Below are 18701 nucleotides of genomic sequence, written 5' to 3'. Positions count from 1 at the left end.
CCAAAAATGAAAATTAGCCCATGATTTACCTCTGACCCGACGCATGACGAGTGACCTCTGACCCAATGCATGATGAGTGACCTGACCCAACGCATGACGAGTGACCTCTGACCCGACCTCTGACCTGACGCGTGACGAGTGACCTCTGACCTGACGCATGACGAGTGACCTCTGACCCGACCTCTGACCTGACGCGTGACGAGTGACCCCTGACCCGACGCATGACGAGTGACCTCTGACCCGACCCCTGACCCGACGTATGACGAGTAACCTCTGACCCAACGTATGACGAGTGACCTCTGACCCGACCTCTGACCCGACGCATGACGAGTGACCTCTGACCCGACGCATGACGAGTGACCTCTGACCCGATGCATGATGAGTGACCTCTGACCTGACGCATGACGAATGACCCCTGACCTGACACATGACGAGTGACCTCTGACCCGACCTCTGACCCGACGCGTGACGAGTGACCCCTGACCCGACGCATTACGAGTGACCCCTGACCCGACGCATGACGAGTGACCTCTGACCTGACGCATGACGAGTGACCTCTGACCCGACGCATGACGAGTGACCTCTGACCCGATGCATGATGAGTGACCTGACCCAACGCATGATGAGTGACCTGACCCAACGCATGATGAGTGACCTCTGACCCGACGCATGACGAGTGACCTCTGACCCGACCTCTGACCTGACGCGTGACGAGTGACCCCTGACCCGACGCATGACGAGTGACCTCTGACCCGACCTCTGACCCGACGTATGACGAGTAACCTCTGACCCAACGTATGACGAGTGACCTCTGACCCGACGTATGACGAATGACCTCTGACCCGACGCATGATGAGTGACCTCTGACCTGACGCATGACGAGTGACCTCTGACCCGACCTCTGACCGACGCATGACGAGTGACCCCTGACCCGACGCATGACGAGTGACCCCTGACCCGACGCATGACGAGTGACCTCTGACCTGAGGCATTACGAGTGACCCCTGACCTGACGCATGACGAGTGACCTCTGACCTGAGGCATTACGAGTGACCCCTGACCTGACGCATGACGAGTGACCTCTGACCCGACCTCTGACCGACGCATGACGAGTGACCTCTGACCCGACCTCTGACCCGACGCATGACGAGTGACCCCTGACCCGACGCATGACGAGTGACCTCTGACCTGAGGCATTATGAGTGACCCCTGACCTGACGCATGACGAGTGACCTCTGACCTGAGGCATTACGAGTGACCCCTGACCTGACGCATGACGAGTGACCTCTGACCCGACCTCTGACCGACGCATGACGAGTGACCTCTGACCCGACCTCTGACCCGACGCATGACGAGTGACCCCTGACCCGACGCATGACGAGTGACCTCTGACCTGACGCATAACGAGTGACCTCTGACCCGACGCATGACGAGTGACCTCTGACCTGACGCATGACGAGTGACCTCTGATCCGACGCATGACGAGTGACCCCTGACCCGACTTCTGACGAGTGACCTCTGACCCGACCTCTGACCTGACGCATAACGAGTGACCTCTGACCCGACCTCTGACCAAAAAAAGCACGTTCGGTATTCTGCCTTCAGCTGAGTGTTTCATAATATTCGCTTTCATCCAAGAATTTTCATTTCGCTGCATCCCTGTCATATACACCTAGGATGGCTTGAGGGTGAGTAAATTATGGGATCATTTTCATTTTTCGATGAGCTAACCCTTTATCATCCTGATTTTCAGTAAAGCTGCTTTGAAGCAATGAGTATTGTGAATAGCGCTTTACAAATGAATTTGACTAGATTAGTGGGAAGAATGAGAAGAGTGAGACGGGTTGGACAAGAGAATGAGGCGTCAGAGAGAGTGAGACGGGTTGGACAGGAGAATGAGGCGTCAGAGAGAGTGAGACGGGTTGGACAGGAGAATGAGGCGTCAGAGAGAGTGAGACGGGTTGGACAGGAGAATGAGGCGTCAGAGAGAGTGAGACGGGTTGGACAGGAGAATGAGGCGTCAGAGAGAGTGAGACGGGTTGGACAAGAGAATGAGGCGTCAGAGAGAGTGAGACGGGTTGGACAGGAGAATGAGGCGTCAGAGAGAGTGAGACGGGTTGGACAGGAGAATGAGGCGTCAGAGAGAGTGAGACGGGTTGGACAGGAGAATGAGGCGTCAGAGAGAGTGAGACGGGTTGGACAAGAGAATGAGGCGTCAGAGAGAGTGAGACGGGTTGGACAGGAGAATGAGGCGTCAGAGAGAGTGAGACGGGTTGGACAGGAGAATGAGGCGTCAGAGAGAGTGAGACGGGTTGGACAGGAGAATGAGGCGTCAGAGAGAGTGAGACGGGTTGGACAAGAGAATGAGGCGTCAGAGAGAGTGAGACGGGTTGGACAGGAGAATGAGGCGTCAGAGAGAGTGAGACGGGTTGGACAGGAGAATGAGGCGTCAGAGAGAGTGAGACGGGTTGGACAGGAGAATGAGGCGTCAGAGAGAGTGAGACGGGTTGGACAGGAGAATGAGGCGTCAGAGAGAGTGAGACGGGTTGGACAAGAGAATGAGGCGTCAGAGAGAGTGAGACGGGTTGGACAGGAGAATGAGGCGTCAGAGAGAGTGAGACGGGTTGGACAGGAGAATGAGGCGTCAGAGAGAGTGAGACGGGTTGGACAGGAGAATGAGGCGTCAGAGAGAGTGAGACGGGTTGGACAGGAGAATGAGGCGTCAGAGAGAGTGAGACGGGTTGGACAGGAGAATGAGGCGTCAGAGAGAGTGAGACGGGTTGGACAGGAGAATGAGGCGTCAGAGAGAGTGAGACGGGTTGGACAGGAGAATGAGGCGTCAGAGAGAGTGAGACGGGTTGGACAGGAGAATGAGGCGTCAGAGAGAGTGAGACGGGTTGGACAAGAGAATGAGGCGTCAGAGAGAGTGAGACGGGTTGGACAGGAGAATGAGGCGTCAGAGAGAGTGAGACGGGTTGGACAAGAAAATGAGGCGTCAGAGAGAGTGAGACGGGTTGGACAGGAGAATGAGGCGTCAGAGAGAGTGAGACGGGTTGGACAAGAGAATGAGGCGTCAGAGAGAGTGAGACAGTTTGGCAGAAAGAAGGTGAGACAGGTAAAGGTTGCCGCAGAGAGAAAGAGAAAGCCTGGTGGAGAGAGTGAGAGATTGGTGGAAAGCGAATGGCATGAGAAAGCGAATGTAGTTTCCCGTGTAGATTTGAAGCATCACACCATCTGTGTTTGACAACAGGGACACAGAGAGTGAGTGAGACGCATGCAGCGCTGCTCAGTTCATTAATGAACACAACATTCATTCAGCTCTCTCTCTCTCTCTCCATCTATCTGTCTTTCTCCCTCTATCGCTTTCTCTTGGCTCTCTGAGTAAATAGCTTGGCTCTCTTCGCTCCTCTCCAGACTGCAGACAGTTTCTCTGTGTAGATGTTGAGCGCAGGTCTAGCTCTTATACTCTTTAGAGTCTGATTCAATATCTGATCTATTACTGTGATGACTGAACTTTAATGTGCACTTCAGCCTGGATCCTCAAACTAACACAATATCCAGACTCATCTGGTGATTAGACGGTATGACCAATATATGTATATATATATATATATATATATATATATATATAGTCGTGGTCAGAATTATTGGCACTCTTGGTAAATATGAACAAAGAAGCCTGTGAAAATAAATCTGCATTGTTAATCCACATTATGACATTCATAATGTGATTTTTTATGTTGTGTTTTAAGTCTTTTATTCTCACCAAAGCTGCATTTATTTGAATAATTTAAAAAATACAGTAATATTGTGAAAAAGTATTTCGATTTAAATCAACTGTTTTCTATGTGAATATACAGTAAACTGTAATTTATTCCTGTGATCAAAGCTGAATTTTCAGCATCATTACTCCAGTCTTCAGTGTCACATGATCCTTCAGAAATCAGTATAATATGATGATTTGATGATCAGGAAACTTTTATGATTACTATCAATGTTGTAAACAGTTCATATTTCTGTGGAAACTGTGATACATTTTATTTTTCAGGATTCTTTGATGAATAGAAAGTTCAAACGAAAAGCATTTATTTGAAATTGAATCATTTGTAACATTATAAATGTCTTTACTGCCACTTTTGATCTATTTAATATATATATATATATCCTGAAAAAAAAATTGTACACAACTGTTTTCAACACTGATAATAATCATAAATGTTTCTTGAGCATCAAATCCTCATATTATACTGATTTCTGAAGGATCATGTGACACTGAAGACTGGAGTAATGATGCTGAAAATTCAGCTTTGATCACAGGAATAAATTACACTTTAACATATATTTACACAGAAAATAGCTTCTTTAAATTGTAATAATATTTTTTTAATCAAATAAATGCAGCCTTGGTGAGCATTAGAGGCTTCTTTTAAAAATGTAAAAAATCTTACCAATCCCAAATTTTGAATGGCATACCACCCTGCCCTAGAATGAATCATCAATCTAAATGTTGATGTAGATCTAAATAAGCATTAATACTGATCTCTCACCCTGAAGAACTCTTTGGTGGACCCAGAATCCAGAGTCCCGTAGGCGATCTCTGTCTGTTTGGCCAGATCTTCTGCGCTCTCGATCGGCGACACCATCCGCTCCACCGTGAGGAAGGCGGCCAGGTTCGCCGTGTAGGACGAGATGATGATAAGAGTGAAGAACCACCAAACTCCTCCAACTATACGCCCAGACAGAGACCTGAGACACACACACACACACACACACACACACACACACACACACACACACGGAGAATTAAACAACTAAAATCACAACACAGACAGTGCATTTAGATTGAGATTTCAAAGCCTGTAACGTGACCGGTATTGTAGATGTAGAGTAAATAAATGGATTTGATACTCTTCCATTTTATCATGTGAATCTTAAATGCCTCCATCTGATTTATTATTTGAATATCTCATCTACAATCTGCTGTTTCCATTTGTTGACACACAATTGTCAATTCAAAAGATACAGAGATTGATTGCACCAATGCACAATTATTCCAAGCGTTCTCTAAATGAACACAGCGGTTTCTGCAACTCTGCAGAAGACTGACATATTACAGGTCTTGTTTGGAGACAATTACGCTCTGTTTCCCTCTTTAGAGATGCATATCGTACACTGTAAAAGGGATTTATTGAAGTTTATTGGAGTATCTTTTACAAGAAAATACCATTTCAGTCTTTCCACCTCAAAATGTCATGTTACTTGCCGTTATTATTTGCTAAATTTACTTGCAATGTCTGAGTGGAAATTGTTTTGGTAGTAAAACAAAAATGCACAAATAAGTAAGACGTGAGACGTATGATTTCATTTTGCACATTTATTTCCTTTGTTATATTAGACTTGGAAACAATCTCTGGTCTTACTTCGCAAGATGGTAATATTACATTCCTTTAGAAATGACTTTACACGATTTGAAGAAGTGACAGAACACTCATTATAAGCTCATAAGACTGGCGCGCCTGAGAGACCTGCAGTAACGCCAGAAAAAAATGAAGTCTTCAAAAAGAATCCAAGATCTCATTAAAAACACGTCATTCTCTCACTTTAGACTAATCTACTGAAACACACCACTAGCTCTGACCTGGGTTCATCAATAAGAATGGCAGACTCGTTCAAAAGCCGTATTAAAATTAAATTACCCTAAATACCAGGGAAATGCATTTTACACGGCAGTGCGCTGCAGGGAACGGGACGGTGTCTTCACAGAAGCTGTGATGATAATAAACTGTTAAAATGACTAAGGAACTGCCCGAGCCAAACGTTTTCCATTGGTCCTCTCAGTAGAAATTAGAAAACAAAACCATCTGTTTATTTCAGTCTTGGTCTAGTTACCAAAGTCAGACTCGTACTGACAAAACTATTGTATATAACCTCACATTCATCATCTTACAAACGTCTTGAAAAGATTGAATTATAATAGAAAATTAAACATATCCAGCAAACATCAACTCTATCAACTATGTTATGTGTTGAATTTAACCATGAAGGAAGTCATTAAATATGAGAAATTGTTGATCTTTCTTTACACATTATGTAGCCTATAGGCTATATTTTAATAGTTAAGTCAAAGTCCGTTTTTTTATTTGTATAAAGCACTGCCTTTTCACAACGTATTTTTTATTCATTTTTATAGATGCCTACAGAAAAGAAGAGGCTGCAATGCAAGAACTGTGCAAATGACAAAGCATTATTATTTTAAAAAAGAGCGCGCTGGCATTCTAGCCAATCAAGTTTAAGATGCGGTTTGAGTTATGCGGAACTGAACCAATCATAATTGAATACTCATGCTGCTATTATCCAATTACTGCGGCCCACAGGATGTGAGGGGCGGGGCTAATCAGCAGCGTTCAGAAGTGAATATCAGGTGAGACTTCAGAAAGGTTTAAAATATAACGATTCAAATGTATTTATTTATTTTTATATTGGCAACATATATATCTAAAGATTATCTTTAACATCAGTCGAGAGTTTTATCTTTTGTGTTTTACCGGTTGTCAGTAAAGACACAAAAGTGTGGTAAACATAGGGATATGCTAAGTAAGGTACAACTTCTCTTTATAATCCTTCCCAGAGGATCAACCGTAGTTTCCCAATTCCCTCAGCGGGAACGGACCCAGTCGAGCCCTCAAACGTTTAGGATATTAGTTTAAAAGGCTCGTCGGACCGCTGCTTTATCTCCAGGAGCGTCACCGCGTCTGCGCATGCGTCGTACAGGTAAGCGTTTTTCCTTATTCGCGTTATTACGTCATACGTGAAGCTGATGTGGACAATAAACAGTAGGCTACTGGAAAAGCTTGCTTCAAAATTCTTGATGCTTTTTTCTTACCTTTTTTTTTCCTCAAAACTTGTCTGAAATTTATTTTGCAACTGCTACTTTGTAGGCAATTTTAGCTTTATGTCTGATTTTTTATGTCTGCAGTTTATATACTTTTATACATTTAAGATTAAGGCCACGTTTGACTTAAAAAAGGATAGTTCATCCAAAAATGAAAATTCTGTCATCATTTAAGGTAGGGGTAGGCAATTTTCCGAGATGCTAGCAATAGCTATAACTTTGAAAGCAATATAGTGATTGCTGTCAGGATGTGAAGAGACTTTCAACCAGCATAACAAAAAATCTTTCTGGAACGAATCGCCTACCCTGCCATTTACTCGCCCTCAATAGTTCTAAACCTGTGCGAAGTTCTTTCTTCAGTTGAACATACAATATAATATTTATCAATAATATTATGATAATAAATAGAGAATAATAGAGAACAGCAGAATTCACAACGAATGACACAGAGGAACTATATAGCATGGAAGCTTGATTCCACCCCAGAATAAAATATTTTAAAAGATAATTGCAACTTTTTTTCTCACAATTGCGACTTTCTATCACGCAATTCTGATTTTATAACTCTCAATTGCGTGTTGTCAGAATATAAATATAAATATAAACATGCAATTCTGAGAAAAAAAAGTCAGAATTACGAGTTTATTTTTCGCAATTGCGAGTTTTATATATCACGATTCTGACTTTTTTTCTCACAATTGCGACTTTATATCACACAATTCTGATGCGAACTGATGTGAAGATTCGCAATTGTGAGAGAGAAAAAAAGGTCATAATGTTATTTTTCATAATGTGGCGGAAACAAGCTTCCATAATATGGGTTTGAATCACGTTGTGAGGGATTTTCTTTCCAGATGATGATCGATACAAATGTGGGTACAGTACATAAAGCCACATTAAGCTTGGAATGTACTGATGTTAAAAGCCCAAATTCAGTTTACACCTTTATTGATGATGCTTACTGTTAACGGGCAAATAGATATAAATGTGACAATCATCGTTGGTGTGTGAATGGGCTTTTACACTGCCAGCGAAGATATCATAATACCCGATGTCATAATGTTTGATGTGAGCTGGCTTTCTCTCTTTTACTCAAAACTTTAAACGTGGAGCTTGTCTAGTCATGATGCCAACTTATAGTCCAGCTCAGTAGTGAATGCAAAGCGTATGTGTGGTGTGCGTGTAGTTCCTAACCTCCTACTGTCACTGCTTTGCTCAAAAATGAATTTTAACTGGTGACAGCTCCAGCACAGCAGAGACCGAGAGAGATTGGGAGCGAGAGCAAGACACCGACCCTATCTAAAGTGTCTTGTCCTCAGAGAATACCTGTACTGATGAGAGAGCAAAATCATGCCTTTAAAGGACAAATCTCTAAATCCCCCCCCCTCTCTCTCTCTGGATGGGTCGAGAGGCTGGTGGATGAGGTGATAATGCAGTCTTTGTGTGACTGTGTTTATTTATGAGCATCTCCAGCGTCTGAGCGTGTGCCATCAGAGGTCATAAAGCAGCGCTGTAATCCTGCGCACCGCATCGCATTTCTGTGAGGATCCAATGATGGCGGCGTTTATTGTCACAGTTTGCATTGTCTTAGCATCCGATTCAATGAAGGAATATATGCAAATCAGGTGATGGTGCAGGATAGGTGTTATTAATCCGCAGTGCGTTTCTTATCGGGCCGCTTCTGAGCACTCGGTTGTTGAACAGACTATTGCAATCTGGCACTCTGGGAAATGAATGTTCAGTGTCGTTCCTGAATTCTTAAAAGTTTGCCATAACACTCTAAAAAATATTTAGGCCTGAATTTATCATTTATATATTTGAATTGCATGTAAAATTTCCATGCATTTGGATTAACATAAACATAATTTAATTAGGCCTAGTTTTAACATAAACAAACTAATACATTTAATTAGGGATGCACGATATATCGGCCACCATTTCCGTACCGGCCGATATTTTTAATGTTATCTGTATCGGCCTGATAAGAAAATTTGTCTGATATATTAAAACCTATAAATAATGTATTATTTCCTTCAGCTGATACGCTTCAGATGCGCACTGTAATCACTTCAAAAAAGGAAAATACAGTCAAGTGCAACATTAGCAGCGCAAGTCTGTCATATATCGGCTACATAAAATTATCCTGAGAATATTTTTATTTTGTGTTTGGGACGTGGATTTAATGGTGAGACTTTTTTGTTTTTGTAATCAGGCTCTCAAAAATTCTATAAAAATTGGGATTTATCAGCCAATATATCGGTTATCGGCTTTCAAATATAAAGAATTATCGGTTATTGGTCAAAATTTTCATATCGTTGCATCCCTACATTTAATACAATGAATTTGTCTTGTTTTGAATGAACAATAACCAGGTTTATGTATTCAATTAATACAATTTCTTTCAATCTAATTCATTTGACCTAATTGAATATTGCTTGTTCTCCACAGCTAGACACATTTTAACCATCTTTAACCATAGTTTTTTAACTGAATACATTACAGCGAACAGATTCATGCTGATTTTAAGCAATTTAAAAGAATGCATTTTGAAAATATCAAAATAGATCAAATCGATGCAAATAGGCATGATTTTTGAGTGCAGAATTCTTACTTGTTTCATTTATGTATGATTGACAAAAACGCATCACATTATTACATTATTACTAATACATTACAGTGTATTAGTTGGACATGTTATATGAAATTCAAATCTATAAATCTTATATTTAGGCCTAAATGTGCCCCGTTATAATACTCATCTCCATCATTTGATAAATTACTGCTGCCATGATCACTAAATAAAATGTATCTTTTAAATAAAATGTCCATTAAATGTATTACATTTGGTCTGTACTGCATCATTAGTTGTTATGATATTGTGTATTTGAATGAATATGGATAGAACGCTGCATTGGCCAATCAACATCTGGAACTATTAGTTTCATTATTAGTAGACATTACAATACTTAAATATGCATGTTTACAATGATAAAGAGTATCATGCAATAAATTAGGTGATGATCGAGTGCTTTAATGCATTATATTATTTAAATGTATGGCCAGGAATAGGCAAATATTATATTATTTTTATTACAAAGTAAACAACTGATAGAAAAAAGTAGGGATGCACCGATATGAAACCGATAATTCCTTATATTTGAAAGCCGACAACCAAAATATTGTCCGATAAATCTAACTCCAATTTTTGTAATGTTTTTGAGAGCCTGATAACAAAAACAAAACTCTCACCATTAAAAGCCATGTCGCACACAATAATAATGTTCTCATGATAATTTTATGTAGACGATATATGACAGACTTACATGTTGCACTTTACTGTATTTTCCTTTTCTCAAGTGATTCCAATCATATTTTAAGCAGTTCAAAACCATCATGTTGATCAGTGCGCATGTGAAGCGTCTCAGCTGAAGGAAATAATACATTATTAATTGGCTTTAATATATTGGCCAAATTTTCGTATCGGGCCGATAACGTTAAAAATGAACATATATCGGCTGATACCGATATGGCGGCCGATATTTCGTGCATGCCTTAGAAAAAAGCATTAATTTCCTCTCATATTACATACAAGATCTACTGTCAATCTTGTCAGCAGAAAATCATAATTTTCAGTGTTTTAATGCTTTTATCTGCAGTGAATTGCAGCATGTTGCATTGAAGACACTTACTCAGTTCATAAATTGCCTGGGAATCAAACACATGACCTCGGTGTTGCAAGCGTCATGCTCTACTATTAGACCAGTTCAGATCTGGTAACCTCTGAGTCTTTGTGGCCGATGCATTAACCGAAGCAGCTCACTTGTTTGTGAATCTGTCAACCAGCCAACTTTTTCTCAGTTCAGACCGCGAGCTCACTTTCACAACTCGAGTAAAATATGATTTCTTTTGTCGTGGCGCTGTGGATTCAACATCAGCGCAGGAATCACTACTTTAAAACCCAATCCTGCCGAGGCAGACAGAGAAAGAGAGACTGAAGTGTTGTGGGAGAGATATGAAGGACAAGCTGAGTTTGATAACGGTGGAGGAGACGGAGTACAAAAGAATATGAAACGAACAAAAGAGAGAGAGAGAGAGACGTGCCTAGCAGAATGGATGTGTGAGATGCATCCTGACAGGTGTGTAACCTTCGTGCTAGTGTGTGTTCGTCCTTCTCTGCTGATGGTGACGTGACTGGAAGTGCAGATGATTTAAAGCTCTGAACACATGCCATTTTTCAGAATACACTCGTTTTAGTTTGTATGTTTATATATAATAAGAAAAAAGTCTATGTACTAGAAGAACTATTAAAAATTGTACTTAACCCGCACACATCAGGCATATTGTTAAAGAGTTTAATGCATTAAAAGCACATTATATTGGGTGTTGATTGTGGTTTAATGCATTATATTATTTAATTAAATGTATAATCACGAATAGGTGATAAACCTATTTTTTTTACCTTTTCTGTTTTCAATGTTTTGAGTGAAAAATGTAATCAAGCAAACACACATTTTATACATTTTGTATCTCGTGTGAAAATATTAAATTGCATCAGCCACACTGCATTTGAGACTTTCCAACCGTTTTAAAATTAATCAGATTGGCTGAACACTATATATAATGCATACAGAATTTCTCTATAATGCATTAGAGGCTTCAAGTAAAGTGCGATCCGTTACTGAAAGAATTTTTTATTTTTTAAACCAAGGTAAAAAAATTCATTTGTTCAAGAAGAGCTGTGCAATTCTCTCTCTGTCTGCCTGACTGACAGCCTAATTCAAACTGCAGCGGGAGATATTGATGGAATATCCTGATGTCAGAGAAGGGAAGATGAGCGAGAGACAGAAACACACACACATACACACACAGAGAGAGAGAGAGAGAGAGAACGAGGGGCAGAAACCGAGAGCAAATGAAATTGAAGAACAGATAGTCCTGCCTCTTTGCATGTTCACTCACTGTGAGAATTGATAATGGAGAATCAATTTGCTGCAGCTGCTATTTACACAAAGACACATTCTTTTGATTGTTTTATGGACACTTGCGTAAAATTACACTTACGAAATGCGTGTGTGTACTTCAGTGCAACTTGGACAACTTGAAACACAATGCATTTGATTTCTATAATGTGACATTTCACAGTGGAAACTAAAGTTGACTTTATCCACTGGAATCTGATAACCATGTTCAGCCGAACGGGAAAGATGTTTCAGAGGTGGAGAAAGTTAATGCATTTTTTTGAATTTCAGAATAATATTGATTAATTGTGTACAATAAGCCCAGAAATATTTATTAAGAAAGTAAACGGGGTAATCTACGGAAGCGTATTGCATTCACTTGAGGAAAAAAATCTACTCTGTTTTTCTGAATTAATGAGTTAATTATCTCAGAATTACGAGATAATTTTTCATGAATAAAAAGTTTTTGCTCTGTTTTTCTGAATTAACGACTTAATTATCTCAGAATTCTGAGATAATTAAGTCATTAATTCAGAAAAACAGAGCAATTTTTTTTTAAATGAAAAATTATCTCATAATTCTGAGATAATTAAGTCGTTAATTCAGAAAATATAGCAAAAAAATTTTTTTCATGAATAATTATCTTGTAATTCTGAGATAATTAACTCGTTAATTCAGAAAAACAGAGTAGATTTTTTTTCCTCAAGTGAATGCAATACGCTTCCGTAGTAATCACACCCAAACTATTTTAACTATTTATTGAATTAATGCCAGTAATAAAGTAAGGTACATAGTCCTAAAATCATTAATGATATTAAAGCATGCATTTCAAAATAAAATAAAAAATCAAGAGTTTAATAGCTATAGAGTTTTTTTTTTTACGTAAATCATTTCTTTTTTGCTTTTTATTGCAATAATTAAATGATTTAATAATTATACTTAACTTAAGTAATTACTTAAGTAATAAATAAAATTACTTAACAAGTAATAACTTACTTGTAATCTAACTTATAACTTAATTACTTGCTTGTAAGCCTACATGCTTAACAGTTGTGTTATTGATTTGACTTCATTTAACTATTTAGTTGTCTTAGTTATTTTTTGGAAGGAAACAAAATATACTGAATAGCAAAGAATGTTCAAGAAATTTATATATATTTATTACATGGCTTTGTTGAATTCTAATGTAGAATGCGGTGTGTTACACACCGTTGCCATGAAAAACAGAGCGTTGCTATGGGACGCAGGATTCTAACTGTAGAGACGGAACAGACTATTTTCTTTAGCGGAAGCAATACAATCATTTTTAAATCAATAAACTCCTTTTTAAATCAACATTTTGTCAAATTATTGATTTATTTGGTAGGTAGCCATGTAATAAGCGGGATAATGTAGAGTGAGGCGGTTGTTATAGCGAATACAACCCCTTCAGGCTCAAGTCCTGATCAGCCTGTCGGGATTGTATTCGCTATAACAACCGCCTTGCTCTACATTATCCCTTACATATAAATATAGATTTTAGATACCTGTGAAAATTCACTTTCCAGATACAAAATTTTTATAATTTAATAAATTAATAAATTAAGTAATCGAATGTAAAATAACACTGCATAGTCTTCACTGTACAAGTTAAACAGAGATTAATCCTTATTAAAGTTATTCAGTCAAGAGTGACTTTGTCTTTGTCCTGTGTTGTTTGATTAACATTATAAACGCAGACAGGTTTATTAGGCTGCTGTCACTTTAAGAGCCAATATAATGATACACGTGCGTTATCTTTCTCAACTGTTTACGTTTGGCAAGGCTTAAACTTTAGAGACAATGCAGCACTGGCACGAGCATCGTTCATGTTTGTTCACGTTCATGTTCTCACAGCATTGCAATGTTAGAAGTCATTTAAATGTTACAGGCCAACTGGTGATTGGCATCATTGCATATGCTCACTCAAACTGTTTTTTACTCTCATTTGGCGCTTGGTGAGTGTTCCATCATTTAGATGATGAAATGTGAATTGACAGTACATTCATTTAAAAATAGCTCCGTCCCTCTGTATGTTTCATGGGAAATATATGAGAAAGAAGAAAGAGTCCAGTAGGAAGTGTGTGTGTGTGTGTGTGAGTGTACTAAAAGAGTTTCTGTGTAGAAGTGCGGATCAGTAATGTCCTTTAATGCACAGAGCTGCTGACCAGGCTAATGCTAATGCCACGTTTCAGAGAATCTGAAGGCTTCTGACACCATTAACCTCTAAGAAACCCCCCCCCCCCCCCCCCGACGGCAGGCTGGTTATCTGTGTGTGCTCTGCAGGTGAAAACAGCCTTTGAAACCTGCAGCGTTTGGCAGGAACTGTGTTTTTTTTTATAGCTATGGGTTCCCTGACACAGGTTTAAGTCCTGCGTTACAACACACACAGAGCCATGATAGTGCAACGTAAATGTTTCATAAGAAAAGGTGTGAAAATGTTATTGTAGAACAACAGTAAGATCATATTCACAACTTCACCCACTCGCTACTCTTGCACTGTTTCTGTTTTTCTGGGGCAGACTCTGGTAATTTGTGCAGTTCTGCGGCCTTGCCTTTCCCCGAACCCCGGACATCAATTTTTCATCGTGCCGCATTCTCCAGCTATCAATAATAAAATGCTATATTCTTATGAATATTCTAAAAATAAAGTGTGATTTTTCTGCCATGCAGCTGCAGGGATGAAAGTTTAATGTTTGTCTTGAAGGAAGCTGAGACGGTGAGCTGTGGTTTCTTCCCGGACGCAGACGGCAAAGTCCAGCTTTCATTTTTGTGCTTCTGGGGAGCCCTTTGGTCGAGCAGACAAAAGCAAAGGAATTATCCGCTTCCCACTTCAGACGAGGAAAGATCTTCCGTGTGCATTACTGGAGATCGTGCCTATTGGAGCTTTTCATGTGTGGTGGAAAACCTGAATGAAAGATGTGTAGCATGAGCACGCTGACTGACCTTTAACTCTTTCCTGCCAATGACCAACGCTTTTCCGTCATTTACGAAACAATGCTTTTCCGTCATTTATGAAACAACGCTTTTCCGTCATTTATGAAACAATGCTTTTCCGTCATTTATGAAACAACGCTTTTCCGTCATTTATGAAACAATGCTTTTCCGTCATTTATGAACCAACGCTTTCCCGTCATTGACTGAATTTTCCATCATTTATGAACCAATGCTTTTCCGTCATTTATGGACCAATGCTTTTCCGTCATTTATGAACCAACGCTTTCCCGTCATTGACTGAATTTTCCGTCATTTATGAACCAATGCTTTTCCGTCATTTATGAACCAACGCTTTCCCGTCATTGACTGAATTTTCCGTCATTTATGAACCAATGCTTTTCCGTCATTTATGAACCAATGCTTTTCCGTCATTTATGAACCAACGCTTTTCCGTCATTGACTGAATTTTCCGTTATTTATGAACCAACGCTTTTCCTTCATTTATGAACCAACGCTTTCCCGTCATTGACTGAATTTTCCGTCATTTATGACACAATGCTTTTCCGTCATTTATGAAACAATGCTTTTCCGTCATTGACAGAATTTTCCGTCATTTATGAACCAAGGCTTTTCCGTCATTTATGAACCAACGCTTTTCCGTCATTTATGAACCAACGCTTTCCCGTCATTGACTGAATTTTCCGTCATTTATGAACCAATGCTTTTCCGTCATTTATGAACCAATGCTTTTCCGTCATTTATGAACCAACGCTTTTCCGTCATTGACTGAATTTTCCGTTATTTATGAACCAACGCTTTTCCTTCATTTATGAACCAACGCTTTCCCGTCATTGACTGAATTTTCCGTCATTTATGACACAATGCTTTTCCGTCATTTATGAAACAATGCTTTTCCGTCATTGACAGAATTTTCCGTCATTTATGAACCAAGGCTTTTCCGTCATTTATGAAACAACGCTTTCCTGCCATTGATGGAATTTTTCATAATTTACAAACAATGCTTTTCCATCAATTATGAAACAACACTTTCCCACCATTGACGGAATTTTCCGTCTTTTCACTGTTCTCACTTTCAACTTTCCGTGTTTTCACTGTTATACGGTATTGGGTGCTACTATGCACAAAATTTATCACATTTTGCCATTAAAATAAGGGAAATTTAACCACTTAAAGAAATAATGCCATTAAATGCACAATATTGTGTGCATATATAAGAATATAAAAAAAGTACACAAAGATATTTATATATGTATGTGTGAATGAATCATTCTTTTGCGTCAGTTCTTTGTTTTCAGAAAAGAAATTGGCCATACTCGGTCTGAATCGAATTACTTTGCATTAATTTTTGAGAGTTACTTTGAGAAAATTCAGCTATTGCTGTGTGATGTGAATAAGAGTTTAAGTGTCCTTCCGCTCTGTTTTTCTATGTGGACAAGTGCTAGATGGATGTCTTTGACCATTTCATTGTTTTTCAGGTTTAAAAAGATTGAAAACGTCTGTGAGAGAGCTTTGTTCTGCTCAGGTGTACCGTCGCCTCATTAATCGTCCGAAGGGTCTCAAGTCTTATAGAAGTGCGTAATATTTGCATTAATGCTAGACATACTCAAGAAAATTAGAAATTCTCAGAGAATATTTAACATGAGCATATATTGAAAGTGTTTTTGCCAAAAAATCTAATGCAGTCAGATGAAATTGTGCTGGAAATTGTCGCCTCACTGTACTGTTAGTTGCTAGTAGCGCTTGATTTTGCCTGTATCAGACATCAGCATCACTGTCTGAACACATCTACAGTACTCATTGTTTACAGAGAGTCGATGAGGTCTTTAGCACGGCTGAGATGGCGGGGCTGTTGCGTTCACTCGCTGACAGATGTGATCACACACTCCATCCCTTGACAGTTTTATGAGCACTTAGGCAAACGCCTGAAAATACTGTGAGAAACTGCAGTTAATGGGCCACTACTTTAAAAAGCTCTACATGAAGCATATGTGCTTGTTTTCAAAGCTGTTGCTCACTACACTTCATGTTTTCCAGACTCTGAAGATGTCTTTCAGTTAAAATCACATTTTATTATTGAAAAAAAAAAATTTTAAACAAAAATTAAATCACAATTTTTTATTCGTATTAGTATTATTACTAAATAAAAATGTTAAACAAAACAATAAATATTACTAGTAAATATTATAAGTAGTTGGGAAAGGGGGAAAAAGCTCCAGGTTTGCTGACCTTGTCTGTTCGGCTGCACAGTTTGTCCGAAAATGCTTTGATTTGGACTATCGAAATAAAGTGGAACCATTTGGGTATATTACGATTAATCATGTAGCTGTAGTGCCAGTGCAATTTCAAACATACTTTTAATATCTCTTAAAACTAGATCTGATCAAGTGGTATTCACCAGATGTCGTTTAGGTCATACAAGTTTGACTCGTGTTTTTGCTTAAAGGTGAAGACCCAACTCTATGCATGTTTTGAAAGATTCCACTCTCTGTTGAACATGTTTTATTGGACTGTCCTGGGTTTAATACAAGTAGAATGCTCTTTTATGAAGTTATTTCACTTAAGGATTTATTTAGTAAGACTATGGGCCCTATTTTAACGATCTGAAAGATAAGTATCAAACGCGAAACGCAAGTAACTTTGTGGGCAGGTTTTGGGCGCTGTTGCTATTATAGCGGCGGGATAAATGACTCCTGCGCCCGACGCAAATCTAAAATGTGTTGGTCTGAAGTCGCTTCATTACTCATAGGTGTGGTTTGGGCGTAACATGAAATAAACCAATCAGAGCGTCATCTCACATTCCCTTTAAGAGCAGGCGCGCTTGTTCCATGGCGGATTGATATTATAACGGCGGATTTGCCAGGAGCGGTTCACAGCCGAGGAGACCGACGTTCTCGTCAGGGCCGTAAAACACAGAGAAGTGACGTTGGGGATGGAGAAACACACCCAGATTAGCTTCGGTTAAACAGGCGTATGATAATTTGGGTAAATGTGTAAGCTAGATTTATGCCTATTTTTCACATCTTCATGGACACCACAATGATTTCCCTTGTGTCGTAATATTTTTCCTTGTAATTATGTATGGTTTGCAAAAATTGGAACTGCTGAGTCTGTGTAGATGAGAGAATCAAAGATTACGAGAACATTATGGCCAAGCATGCGCCCTTAAAATAGCATCTGAACGCGCCTCTGACTTTAGACGAGGTTTCTCCTGGTCTGTGGCGGAATTGTTTTCTGAAACTGCAAAATAGCACCAGGGAACGTTTGCGCCAGAACACTCCTCCTCTTTGTGCTGAACCGCCCCGGGGAGCGCAAGTTCATTCCCTAATTTACCGACGTGCGTCTGTGGAGGGAAAAGTCCGCTGACCGCGGGTGCAAAATAGGAATGATACATGCGTCGGTGTACAAAGTCAATTGCGCTGGGTGCAAGATAGAGCCCTATGCCTGAAAAGGTTTTGGATTTTTTTTATGTGTTAATTAAAAAAAAAAAAATTATAATATGACTTGTGTTTGTTTGCTTGGTTTTATTATATGTATATGATATTTGTATTTTTGTAATTTTTTTGCCATGAAAATAGCCTTAGATGCTGATATGGCATTAAATCCATCCATCCATCCATCCATCCATCCATCCATCCATCCATCCATCCATCCATCCATCCATCCATCCATCCATCCATCCATCCATCCATCCATCCATCCATCCATCCATCCATCCATCCATCCATCCATCCATCCATCCATCCATCCATCCATCCATCCATCCATCCATCCATCCATCCATCCATCCATCCATCCATCCATCCATCCATCCATCCATCCATCCATCCATCCATCCATCCATCCATCCATCCATCCATCCATCCATCCATCCATCC

At 39.6% G+C, this 18701-nt stretch overlaps 1 protein-coding gene across 1 annotated transcript in view; it reads right to left on the bottom strand.

The window, feature by feature from the left end:
* The window catches only part of gria4a (glutamate receptor, ionotropic, AMPA 4a), a gene marked incomplete at both ends in the record, with an annotated part of 91746 nt that overhangs the window by 15430 nt on the left and 57615 nt on the right, over positions 1-18701 (bottom strand). The window contains one exon of the mRNA XM_081370037.1: positions 4548-4746. Coding sequence (XP_081226163.1) covers positions 4548-4746 — 199 coding nt within the window. The remainder of the gene's footprint in view (positions 1-4547; positions 4747-18701) is intronic.

The sequence above is a fragment of the Scardinius erythrophthalmus genome, assembly GCF_964197995.2.
Source record: "Scardinius erythrophthalmus genome assembly, chromosome: 7".
Lineage (NCBI taxonomy): Eukaryota > Metazoa > Chordata > Actinopteri > Cypriniformes > Leuciscidae > Scardinius > Scardinius erythrophthalmus.
The sequence above is the reverse complement of the archived record's forward strand: the minus strand, read 5'-3'. Positions and strand labels throughout refer to the sequence as shown.